Source organism: Giraffa tippelskirchi, chromosome 8, assembly GCF_054371585.1.
Source record: "Giraffa tippelskirchi isolate mGirTip1 chromosome 8, T2T-mGirTip1v1.2.pri, whole genome shotgun sequence".
Taxonomy (NCBI): Eukaryota; Metazoa; Chordata; class Mammalia; order Artiodactyla; family Giraffidae; genus Giraffa; species Giraffa tippelskirchi.
Window position 1 is genome coordinate 114,966,346 of NC_137282.1, and position 12,646 is coordinate 114,978,991.

Here is a 12,646-nt window from a genome sequence, read left to right on the forward strand (position 1 = left end):
GGTGGGTATAAACATAACTTTTGCTAGTTACAAATCTATATATCCATATAAATACAATTGTGATTCTGAATAAGATGTTTCATATTATGTAGCTAATATAAATCTTTCAAAATTATGCATTTATAGATAAGGCTAAATGAAAGGCTTTTTACTTAAGAAAAACACTTGAAAAATTATAAATAAGGAAAATACCTGGCCAACAGAGTGCACTTGTTAGGTCTGTTTCTGTACATTATCAGATATAGTAAAAAGGATATCCAACAGAAAGGTCATTTAGGAACTGAAGCGTCCTTGAAATTACAGGCTCACATCTTCCCCAGTATTTAAGGTTTGTAACACTAAATATGAAAAAAAAGTTTTTAATTATAATTAAGGTATTTACTTGTGTAGGGAGAACATGGAAATACACATCATTCATGTAAGTTGACCTGCATCACAAATATCTCACGAAGTGGGTTTAAATACCAATGGAACATTTTCTATTCTTTTTATTTCATGTTCAAAATTATACACAATCGAGGCACAAGCAACACTGTTCTCTAAAGGGTCTATTATTCTATAAATTTATGTTCGTAAATTAGAGTTGCCTAAATGTTTCACAAAAGAAACATTAAGTCTGTATCCAAAACAAACATGGTAGGGAGTGACAATAGGAGTTTCAAAGGAAGTCAAGTACAGACTTACACTTACTGCCAAGAAACGAACCATCAAATCTGGGGTTCCAAAACTTACTTCTTATGAGCATGTTTGTTCATCTTGCTTTACTCTCTGCAAGTAAGACAGTGCTACCTATCTGTTACAGAGAGGAAGTAAGGTGTCAAGGGGAGGCATAGAACCTTAGGCTAAGTGTACAATGTTATTTCCTGACCAAGAACCAGTTAATTCTGCTAATATTACAAGGATAATTTAAGGACAGTTTCCAAGAACATGTCTCTGATAGCCATAGGTTTCTATTGGAATCAATGAATGCCCTGTTTGAAGGCAACCAAATCTCTCTCGATGATTCCAATTTGTAATAATCTCTTGAGTTGGTCTTTAAAACTGAGTACTTTGTTTTTAATTTAAAAAAGGCTGCCCATTGAACTGAAGTTCAACAAAGTCTGTAAACTTCTCAAAACTATGTTTTGATACTGCATACTGCAGTTGTATGGATACCTTGACAAATAACAATGTCTTTTGGATGGTGAATTTTAAATATGTGAAATTAAATTTCAGATAAGAACAATGCTACCATTCTAAAATTAAAGCATAATTTTAAACGTCTATTATTAAATATTAATATTTATGAAGATATTTAAGCACAGTAAGAAGATCAAAGCAATGCAACAAAAGAAAAATCAAAGAACCAAAGCAGGGACTCACATTTTCGTCATGAATGTTTCTAGAACATGGTTGTCATCTGTTATTCCTAAGACTTCTGACATACGGGCATATACCTGCATGAAAACATTTAATTGCCAAAAACTTTATCAATAATGTATATTTTCTACAGATTATTCAAACTGACTAAATGTAAAGATTTAATATGCTGTTGTATCCACAATGATGCAGGGAACAAGTGGGGAGAACAGAATAAGAAGTTTTAAAAAATTTTTCTAATTCCTCTTTTTCCTCCAGGAAGCACTTCCCTTATTTGAAATATATACACCCCCACAAAACCCCACATTCACCTACTAATTTTAGTCCCAGCATATCACATGATTTCTTTTTTCTCAAAGTGGTAACAAACTCATCTCAAAGATGGGCTGGAAAGTAGAGTGCCTCAATAAAAGATTGCAACATTTAAAATATTTCCTCTATTTCAGGTTTTGGCAAGCCATCAAATAATTCTGGATTATGTTAGGCAGTTATAAAAATAAGGATTACAAAAATAAGAGGAAGTTAAAGAATTTATAGAAATTCTCCTCAAATCCTTCTCAACAAGTTCCCCCAAATATAGAGACAGGGCTTACTTTCCACGCTGAGACTGAAATCCCAGACTCAGGGATTCTCTGCTGAATACACCGGGGCCTGAGAATCCACTAAGCTTTCCATTAGGGAGTGCTGGTTGCAGAGTTTGGGGTGTAACATTTTAGTCCCAACCCCAGCCACCTTGAGCTTATAAATACATATCTCACTACAAGTGGGAAAATGCCGCTGGCAGCCAATGAAATATTCCCTAATAGCCTGGCAAAGCTCAGAGGTGGGTTGACACCTTCACACTCCCTGATGCTCTGCTGTGATCAGGTTATCTCTGCCAGACACCAGATGTATGGGATTTCTCATCTCTGATTTGATCCCCTGTGATTCTGTTCTCTTACTTTCTCCTGATCTGCCTGTTTCCTGTATGGCAGCTTCGCTTTCACTTATTCTGCCTTTTGTTTTTCGTATGTAAACACCACCTTGATATAATGTCATTGGTTGTGACGGTGAGATGGAAATCACAGGACACCACACATCAACCAGAGTTACACGGTAATACAGGGGAGGAAAGCAGTCCAATTGCAGAGATCTCATGTTTGGATTTTAAACATTATTTAACCAGAAGTTTGTGTTCCAAGCCTTTGACTTAAGTCCTACGACCAGAAGCTCCTCAGGCCAGTAGAGTGAATCAGGGGGAAAAAAGAGGGAAAGGAGGGGGGCAGGTGAAAGAGGGGCCAGAAAGGTGGAGAGGAGAAGCTGGGGGAGAGACAAAGAAAGGAAGATGGAGATTCAAAATCCTGTTAACTTCAGCTAACTTCTGAGCCCTAAATAAAAAGTGTTTCCATTATACTATCTGTGACTTTGCTCATGAGAACAGGCCTTCATCTCTTGTAAGATCAAAGCTATCACTGTTTTTGAAAGATGTTTGCTGAAAACAGGGAGCTAGGGAGAAAGAACCTACAGAAGTTAGTTACCATCAAATCCTCAAACACCAGAAACTTTTCACACACAGAAGGCTCAAAGGAACAATGGTTGTAAAAAGGGAAGGTTCCCTCATCTCAACGTGATCTAAAATCTCTCATGAAAGGGAATAAATTGGGTCCCTTGGAAAACCTGATATCGATGTGATTATGGCACACAGGGCCCTTCACAACTTGGCTCCAACCTACCTCGTCTTCCATCATTTCCCTCAACTTAAAGTCACAATGAAATACTTAGGAAATGCTGAGGCTTGTCATGCAATTAACAGAGCTCTATACGCTCACAAGCTGTTTATTTTTTTCTGAATCAGCCCTCTTCTTCCTCTTCCTCTGATTCTCACTGAGAAGTCATCTGAATCCTCTTTCCATTGCCAGGCAGGATAGGTTGCACTCTCCTTTATGTTCCCATAGTTTCTGGTCCATTTCTCTAGCATGGCACTTTTCACACTGTAATTGTTTGGGTGTCCATATCTCCTACTACACTCTATTTTTGTAAAATAAAATTTTACATTTTCAAGATTTGACAAATGCTATTTTTTATGGCAAAGATCAAATTAATTTGATTTTGCCCCATGCTACATTGAATAATAAAAATAACAAAAATGTGATTTTAAACATTTAAACATATTAAAAATATTTTTAAATTGACAGTTCCTATAAGGAAGTTTTCTGTTGTGTCTCTGGCATTCAAGAAAGACAGAATCTAAGCAGGCAGGTCTATTGTGCTCTGTTGTCAAAACAGCTTCTCAAAGCATCAGATATGACCCAATAAGATGCTAAAAAAACAGTCAACATTGACACATGGCGGTGCTTTAATCCACAATTATCCTTGTAACTTGCACCATTCCTTTTATCATCCATTAGCTTTGATTCCCATTATCCCATCTAGAACTGTGTCAACGCTTTTGTCCCTAGGGATTTCTCTCCACTACTAGGATCTGACAGTCAAGCTTGAGTACTAAACAGGATCATTACCTCTTAAATCCACTTATCTGATCTACTGAATAGTAAATTGAAAAGCTCATTAAGAGCAACAATCTGATTTGTCTTCACGTGTGACAGGGTCATTTAAAATCAATGTATGATTACTGCATTTCTGTTAAAAGACCATCTCACATTTTCCAAGGTACCTTATCATGAATTCAGAGAGCATGCAGATAATATGAAAATGTCTTTAAACATCTGAAATGCAGTTATACCATACATACACATAATTTGGGGGTGAGGACTAATTTGTCCAGTGAGCAAATATCTATAAAATTGTTTATCATAAAGCACAATTCAATGAAAGCTTTCTACTGAAAAAATTCTAACACAGTATTTAGGGGTTTTCAACATTTTCTAAAACTTCTATCACTTCACCCAAAATAATTTTTATGACAGCAAGAAGAAACTACATCACAATACATACTCATTTTAAGGAAAAATACAGGAGTTGGCATAGGAATGAAAGAAAAGGAAAAAAGCTCACTTTCAGTTCACAGATTCCTAATCTTTTATTTCATAATCAATTAAGATAATTTGATCATAGTGAAAAATAAGCAAATATCTAAGAAATAAAAGACTAATAAGCCCATTTGTGTTGCCTATCTTTCTCTGAAGGATACAATGCTGCTGCTAAGTCGCTTCAGTCGTGTCCAACTCTGTGCGACCCCACAGACGGCAGCCCACCACGCTCTGCCGTCCCTGGGATTCTCCAGGCAAGAATACTGGAGTGGGTTGCCATTTCCTTCTCCGGTGCATGAAAGTAAAGTTGAATAAATCGTTATGCCTTTGGTTACATGTTTCACAAAATCAGAGATGCACACATTGTAATCTAGTTTTTGCCTGTCAATCTGTGCCTTCCTCTCTTTTTTTAAGATGCCTGCTTTTTCTATTCAACTACAAACTCCTTGAGGACAGAGATAATACTCTTTCATCTTGCATCCCTATTACCTGATAACTGTTGAATGTATAACAAAAATGCACATTTTGGCTGATTCCATTTCATTCATAATTATTTTAACAAAAGGAAAAAACAAAAAAAAAGGTGTGTTTTTATACAAAGAGCTTTTTTTTCTGTAAAAATAACATATTCCCAATTCCACTCACTCAGGTGACCACTTGCAAAGTTTCGTTATTTAAAAAGATGTAGTTTTTTAAAATTATTATCATTTTTCAATTGAGGTATACTTGATTTTCAGTTCTGTGTTAGTTTCAGGTATACAGCAAAGTGATCCAGTTATATATAGGTATATATGTATATTCTTTTTCAGATTCTTTTATAGATAATTACAAGGTATTGAACATGGTTCCCTATGCTATATAGTAGGTCTTTGTTGTTTACTATAGAAAGAAGTAATTTCAATGCTTAAATAATACTTCAGGAAGAAGCTCTCCTTGTAGATTCACTAAGAAGAGCTCTCTTCCCTCCTCTGGATACTCAGAGCATCCATTGTTGCAGGCCGGTTAGTGCCACTTTTCACATAACAGAATATGATCTTGCTGTACTAATAATTTTCCATGTTAATATGTATTTCCTCCATTACTTCAAGCAGATGTTGCCTGAGCCCAGGGAAAATGTCTATTTCTTTTTACATCTCCAGAGGCACTTAGTACACTGTCTTGATAAACTGAGCAACACAGAAAAAGCATAGGTTTTGGTCCCAAAGATAACCGGATTTGAGTTTTTCCACTAATGAGGTGTTAAAGTCTCTGAATCTTGGTTTCCTATCTGAAAAACAAGAATGATAACAAGATCTACTTTATGGGCTTTGGGGAAGATTAAATGATGGTACCTAACAGAACCCGGCATTTAGTACTATTCAACAAATGCTGCTCCCCTTCTCAACCCCTTTCACGGACCCTTTCTAATGTATACACGTGCTCAGTCGTGTCCAACTCTTTGCAATCCCATGGACTGTAGCCCAACAGGCTCCTCTGTCCATGGAATTTTCCAGGCAAGAATACTGGAGTGGGTGGCCATTTCCTTCTCCAAACCCTTTCTAGTATATGCTAGTATTGTCAGCTACTACCTTTCCAAGAGAAAAGTGATTACATTAAAAGTAGCAGAAGGGTAAGTGCTTACCTTGAAGACTTTCACACAGAAAAAAGGTGAAAACAAACAAAAAAAACCCTTAAAATTTGTATTAACTTTGAAATCTTTATGTATGTTCAGTCAATTAACACACTCTTTTTTTCATATTTATTTGTCTGGCTGCTTCAGGTCTTAGTTGCAGCACAGGGAATCTCTATGGCGGTACACGGGGTTAGCTACTTCGTAGCATGCGTAATCTTGCTTCCCAGACCAGGGATTGAGTCTGGGTCCTCTGCATTGCAAGGCAGATTGTTAACCACTGGACCACCAGGGAAGTCCCAATTAACACATTCTAATCATGGTTAGAAATGGCATTTGTTAAGAGCATAAAGCTTCAAAATTTCAGGATACAAAACCAAATTCTTTCTACTTCTAGATAGTCATTATCTTAGAAGCTAGGAATATTACACATTTTAACCAGTCATCCATTTCTCTGGTTCTTGAAATACAGGAAGTTATTGGAAATGTAAGAAATTACCATTATTACAGACATAAGAAGGCATGCTCCTAAAACACTGCCTTAATATGTTTTCTTATCTCTATTCATTTTACTGGAGAGCTTCTTCTAAACTTCAGAAAAGAGCACTTGGATACATGTATAATGCTTCAGTGACCCAATACGTTCTTTAATGTCTAAACTAACCAAGTGACAAATATTGCTGAGCATATGCAGGTAGTTGAAATGATCTTAATCTGGTTTTTAAAAAAGAAGCCAGACAAGATAAGAAAACCAGACAAGGGAATACATGCACAAACAGCAATAAGATTTTGAGCTATAAATTTAATAAAGAACAAAGCATGCGCTGTGATAATTTTTTAAATTGCCTTTTTTTCCAATCCTAATCCTTGGTCTTGGGTATCTGCAGTGTTGTCTCTAACATTCTGGTTATAACTTTGAAGAAACTAATTATGTCAATCCTTAAATTTGAAGTAGATTACAGGACTGGGAAACCCAGAATATTAGTTCCTAAAGGTTGTATGGATATATAATGACAGTCACAGAAATTCAATAACAGCCCTCTATGAAATGTACTCAAAAGCACCACATGAAACAAATTAAAAAGAACAATGAATCTCTCATTCTGCACAAATAAGAAAATAAGAGAAAACACTGGTTCTATAGGTTTTCATAAGAGTTGTTATAATGAATTAAGATTTTGGATAATGAATCTTCAGAAAATTACAATAAGTTAATACCCTTGGGCCTTCTATAAATGTTTAAGATGTTATAACTTCTCAAAGAGCTTTTATAAGCAGGCTCAGTGTAGAAAATTAGTAGTGCTGTGGAAATCAACAAAATATTTTGCTACCAGATGATATATTTCCTGAACCAATTCAGTAGAAAAGAATTCACATTCAACAATACAAAATTGATACCATAAAATTTTAAAAACTCAACAATTATAAATTTTAAAGTATTGTTTTAATCTACTGAAATGACTTATAAATCAAGATTTTTAACTGAATGTAATTTGGTAAAACAAAATCTGTCACCGGAGAGGATTCAATATAATAAAAACATTAATGTTCCTTAGAAAATAATTTTGGAACTGAGTATGAACTCACTTCTTATGAGTAAGAAACCAATTTCCACATTTTTTCTCAGGCTTCAAGTGCCCTTGAGGCTAATGCAGTGCTCTATATATGAGACCCATTAAACAGAAAGGGAAGGGAGGGAATAAAAGGAAAGGTATAAGAGGAAACTAACAGAGCATTTAATGACTTGGATCTAAGCAGTTTGGAACTAAAGATACTGAGCTCTCTTGTTAATGTCTGAAGCAGGATAAAACATGATCATCACAATTAACTTGTGACCAAGAGGATTAATGGTACAAGAATCATTGTTGCATATTAAACATATAAACTTGGTGACACTGAATAGAGCCACGTTAATCTTGGCTAATTTTTCCATATCATTTAAAACAACAGCACAAAATACAGGACCAAAATTAGGTAAAATAATCTTTTGCCAAAAGTTAATTTTAAAACCATAATTTATACTGGAAACCAAGCAGTAAAAGATTAGGAATCTGCTTGCCTCATTCAGTCTGAACACAGAATGACATCTGATAAACAAAAGCTGGTTATGGAAAAATAAAATAAATATGAATGTTGAGAATTTATTTCAGTTAGAATATCTGAACCTACCATCTGTGGTGGCCATCTTGCTAAGGGGACATGTACCTAACAAATCGCTTAAGAGGCATTCCCAATCTGCTTGAATAAGCTATTGTATAAGAAAACTTGGAGCGATCACTTTGGCCTCACATTTCCTTCGCTCCACATCCTGTGGCACAAAGCATGAACTCAGCAGGCTGGGGTGCAGGGCTGCCTGCTGCCTTGTGATAATCCCCTCTCCCAGTAGGGGCCTCCACTGATGCATGGCTAAGAACATGCTTCCTCTTTTCCTTGCTCCCCAGTGGGGTTTCCATTCCTAACTTGGGCCCAAATCCAGACAGCTAAGGAAGGGCTCCAGATGCTGCCAGAGAGATTTTTGGATTAGTGTCTAAACAATCATTTATTACAAGCAGGGGTACAGGTACAGTGTGAAAGCCAGTAATACTGGTAATTTTGGAGAGATTCTTTTCTTCCCACCCATGACCAGATATAAGGTCTAACTACCACCTGTTCAACAGAAGCTGGCTGTTTGCCTCATTTTCCTTCAGGGAGCCACTGGCTAAGGATCTCCACCAGCATGAACCTAATGTCTCCCGACAGGCCTTCACTAGCCAAGAGGGAGCTGGGTCGAGAGCACCAGTTATTGGTCACAGGATACACAGTCCATAGAAAGACTCCTGTGGTGCAACCAGCTGAAAGCCAACTAGAGGAGATGGGGAGTGTACTTTGTCCTGACACAGCTTTGCTCCTGCTGGCTGCCAGCTCGCTCCATATCTGGGGCTAAGCTTCTGTTAAACTAGTCTTCTACGGCTAAAGCCATGGTAAAGTCTGGGGTAAATATATTATCTTTCCAAGTCCATACAAAAGAAGCTAACCATGCCTATGGCACAAAGCTATGAGAAGAAAGCTTGATTAATTTTGGTAGAGGTTTTGAGATAATAGTTTAAGGGGGACATTTCAGGTATTTGATTTACAATTCTTGGCAATAGTAAATTTATAAGATGACATGATTACATTCTGGAGCAAAGAACTGATGTTAGATAAAGTCTGTTAGAGCGTGGGGAATTGGGAAGTAAATGATTTTATTTAATTTTTTATACCTTTCAAAGGTGGTGTTCAGAAACATATTCTGGCACAAGAGATACATGTGTTCTAGATACCATTCAATTAAGAGATGCTATTCAGTGTAAATTAATACAACTTTCTCCTTTCAGGTATGAATAGAAAGTGTGTATTAGTTGTTTAGTCGTGTCCGACTCTTTGTGATCCCGTGGACTGTAGCTGACCAGGCTCCTCTGTCCATGGATAACTGGTTAGAATTGGCCACTTCAGAAGTGTTATAATCAAGAAACCTAGGCTGCTTTCACACTGTACAATCATGCCAAACAGAGGCCTCACAGTTAATACTGCTTATTAGCTGACTATTGAACATTTGGTTATAAAACATGCACACTGTAGGATTACACAGTGCAAAAAAAATGGAATCAAGACAATGTTCCCCTACACTTACCACTGTGAATGTGCCTATTTTAATAATAAGAATCTAGGGCTGTGGTGAGATAAGCATAAAGACTGGTGATCCACCACAATAACCAGCAGCTCAACTCACCTTAACTATTTTCCAAGCCTTCTCTGGAACTCTGGACACATCACTCCTCAGGCGTACAACCTAAAAAGCACAGAGTTTAGGGACCTGCCACCTGATTTCAGGGATAAGGGAAGAGCAGAATGCCTTCCCAACTTCAGATACAAGGCGAATGTGGCTCGGGATCTTTGTGGCTGTCACTTAAAATATTCATGGAACTTTGATTTTATTCTGGAGGCTATGAGCAGAGGCATAGTGAAGTGCTGTTCGAAGCCTGGATGTGGTTATATGGGTTACAATGGGTTTGCTTCTATGAAATAATTCAAGAAACCAATTGTTAAAGGATAGCCCTAAAGAAGAACAAATTATAAATAATAACTGACAGAGCTATTTTTAAGGGTCTCTTAGTACGGTTGTTTCCCACGAGGCACTCTCATGCAAGTGCGGCAATGGAGCTAACGATGTAAGTAGGCCAGTCACCTTCTGATGGGGAAAAGCACATGTTTAATGAGTGAAACTCATTTCAGTAGTCACTTAAATCAAACTGAGTTTTCCACCACTTAATCCAACTCTTGCATACACACACTGCTTCCATATTGCCTCTCTGAAACATGTCCTATTTGCTACATTCAAAACAACTTCTGTCTTTCCTCCCACTCACCTCTCTATCCCTCTAGGAAGGACAACCTGACACAAAGGATAAAAGAATAAAAAAGGCTACCAATGACTATATTTTTTTTTTACTCTTTCAAATCAGCTATTTTCATCTTTTTATTACATTCTCAAACTTGACTCAAACATGTTGATCCTATAGTCCTTCGTATCTTTTACTTTCTGTCTCTCTCACTAGCCTAGTTAGTGAAACTTTAGCTTACCCTAAATGCAATGGATCAGAGTTCACCTTCTGATGGACTTCTGATGTCTTTAAACACTAATATAGGGGTTTCCCTGAAGAGGCAATATCTGCAGCAATAGGCTAAGTACTGCTTCCATCCTAACCTTCCTACTGAATACTTTTATGTTGAAAATTAGCTACAATGTATGCAGAAGTCTAACTGGTGAACCAAGAACCAGCCAAGCAGCTGGTTGCCCAGGAAGAATATGTTCTCTCAGTAAGAAGACAGAAATGAACAAGCTAACACAGTACATACTTAAAGGTAACTTCAACCAGGAGGAAGCACAGAATGCATATGCAGTGCAACACACGTGGGATTCTGCAGGAGACTGTTCCTTGCGGTAGTGCAGGGCTTGGCAGGTAAAAGGCATTCAATAAATATTTGGATTTAATGAATCAAGTCTATGATTCTAGTAAGATTAGTTAGCCTCTAAGAGTCTGCTTCTTTATCTATAAATGGAAAGAATATCACAACGAAAATATCACAAATTAGAAAGCAGTCCAATAAAGTGGTTAAAGAGTGATTCTGAAGGTCAAGACTAGTTGCACTCTACCAATTACTGAATGATTTTGAACAAGTTGCTTACCCTCTACACCTCAGTTTTCTCAAATATAAAAAAAGGATGATATAGTAGGACCTAATTTACAGAATTTTTGAGACAGTTAAAGTACTTAACATATGTAAAGCACTTACAGCCATCTGGGCACATGGTAAAATTTCCATAAAGTAGTGGCTATTATTATGATCATCATCAAATGCTATATTATATACAGCACTGGCAGCACACTGTCAGGAGCACTTGGAAAATTTTTAGTACACAGTATGCACCAAATAAATATTAGCTATTAGCCCTCAGACTGGGTGGTCAGTAAATGGCCACTACTATTAAATAAGATACAGTCAAACATTAGTCTGACATTAAGGTTATGAGCCATACACCAAGATGACAGTCCTTTTATTTGCGCTTTATCTAGACTAGCTGCTGGAAAATACATATGTGTTCTAAAATAGTATGTGAGCAGCTTTAGTAGTGTTTACAGAAGAGTGATTAGAGGGAAGAGAGTCCCCATGAAAGATAGCCTAATTCCTACTCTTGTGTCTTCTACCTGTAACGTCTATTTTATAGAGAAGGAAAAGGAAATGTGATGAGAAAGGAGACAGGAGGAAAACAGAATGCTCTGTGGCAGCAGGTGATGTTTTGTCCCAAGGGTTCATCTGTGCAACTTAGGCTCCTGATTTCAAAGCCCTCATCTTCCTTTTTTGAATCATTACAAGTTCCTGTTTCCTGTCTCCAGGGTAAGTTCTCATCTAATGGGCTAAGTGATGATTTACATTTGTTTCCAATAAATTATCAAAGTCTTCCCAATTCAGGTAAACAAATTCATCCAATTCTCTGAGTTTTCTTTGTTAAATTAAATGCACACAGTCAAGGGGTTACCAAAAAAGTTTTTGTGTGATAGGCCCAGTAAGAACAGAAATGGTCTGCCATTCATATATGAATATCATATTGACCTCTCATACTAGACCATGGGTTGAATTGCTGATGGATGGCTAGCCAGAACTAGAGGTACAATCTGTGGTTGTAGAGATGAGATTTTTCCTTGGGAATTAAAACAGCAAATATGGGGATGAAACTTATGATAATGGTCTCATTAATCATTACACTTAAATCTGATCATGCCTGGTGCATGCATGCTAAGTCACTTCAGTCGTGTCCGACTCTTTGCAACCCTAGGGACTGTAGCCCACCAGGCTCCTCTGTCCATGGGGATTCTCCAGACAAGAATACTGGGGTGGGTTGCCATGCCCTCCTCCAGGGGATCTTTCCAACCCAGGGATTGAACCTGTGTCTCTTACATCTCCTGAACCGGCAGGCGAGCTCTTTACCACTAGTGCCACCTCATACCTAAATACATATAAAGGTAATGGGATGAGCTGGAAAGCAAACTTGAGATTAGAGTATAATGATTTGCTTGAAAACTCAGGATCTGACACTGAACAAGTTTTTAACCTTTCTGAAATCTTTTTTAAATTTTGTAAAATGAAGATAATCCTACCTATTAAAGGGAATTTTGCTGAGAAGACAAAA

At 37.1% G+C, this 12,646-nt stretch overlaps 1 protein-coding gene across 17 annotated transcripts in view; it reads right to left on the reverse strand.

The window, feature by feature from the left end:
- RANBP17 (RAN binding protein 17) overlaps positions 1–12,646 on the reverse strand; it is a 355,438-nt gene that overhangs the window by 106,099 nt on the left and 236,693 nt on the right. For 10 of the 17 annotated variants that reach the window (XM_081520766.1, XM_081520765.1, XM_081520763.1 and 7 more), the window contains 2 exons: positions 1,363–1,436; positions 258–338 (listed from right to left, as the gene is read on the reverse strand). In XM_081520766.1, the coding sequence (XP_081376892.1) occupies positions 258–338; positions 1,363–1,436 (155 nt within the window). Of the gene's footprint in view, positions 1–257; positions 339–1,362; positions 1,437–9,685; positions 9,746–12,646 lie in introns of all 17 variants that reach the window. The other 7 variants (XM_081520759.1, XM_081520758.1, XM_081520757.1 and 4 more) reach the window with 1 other exon arrangement.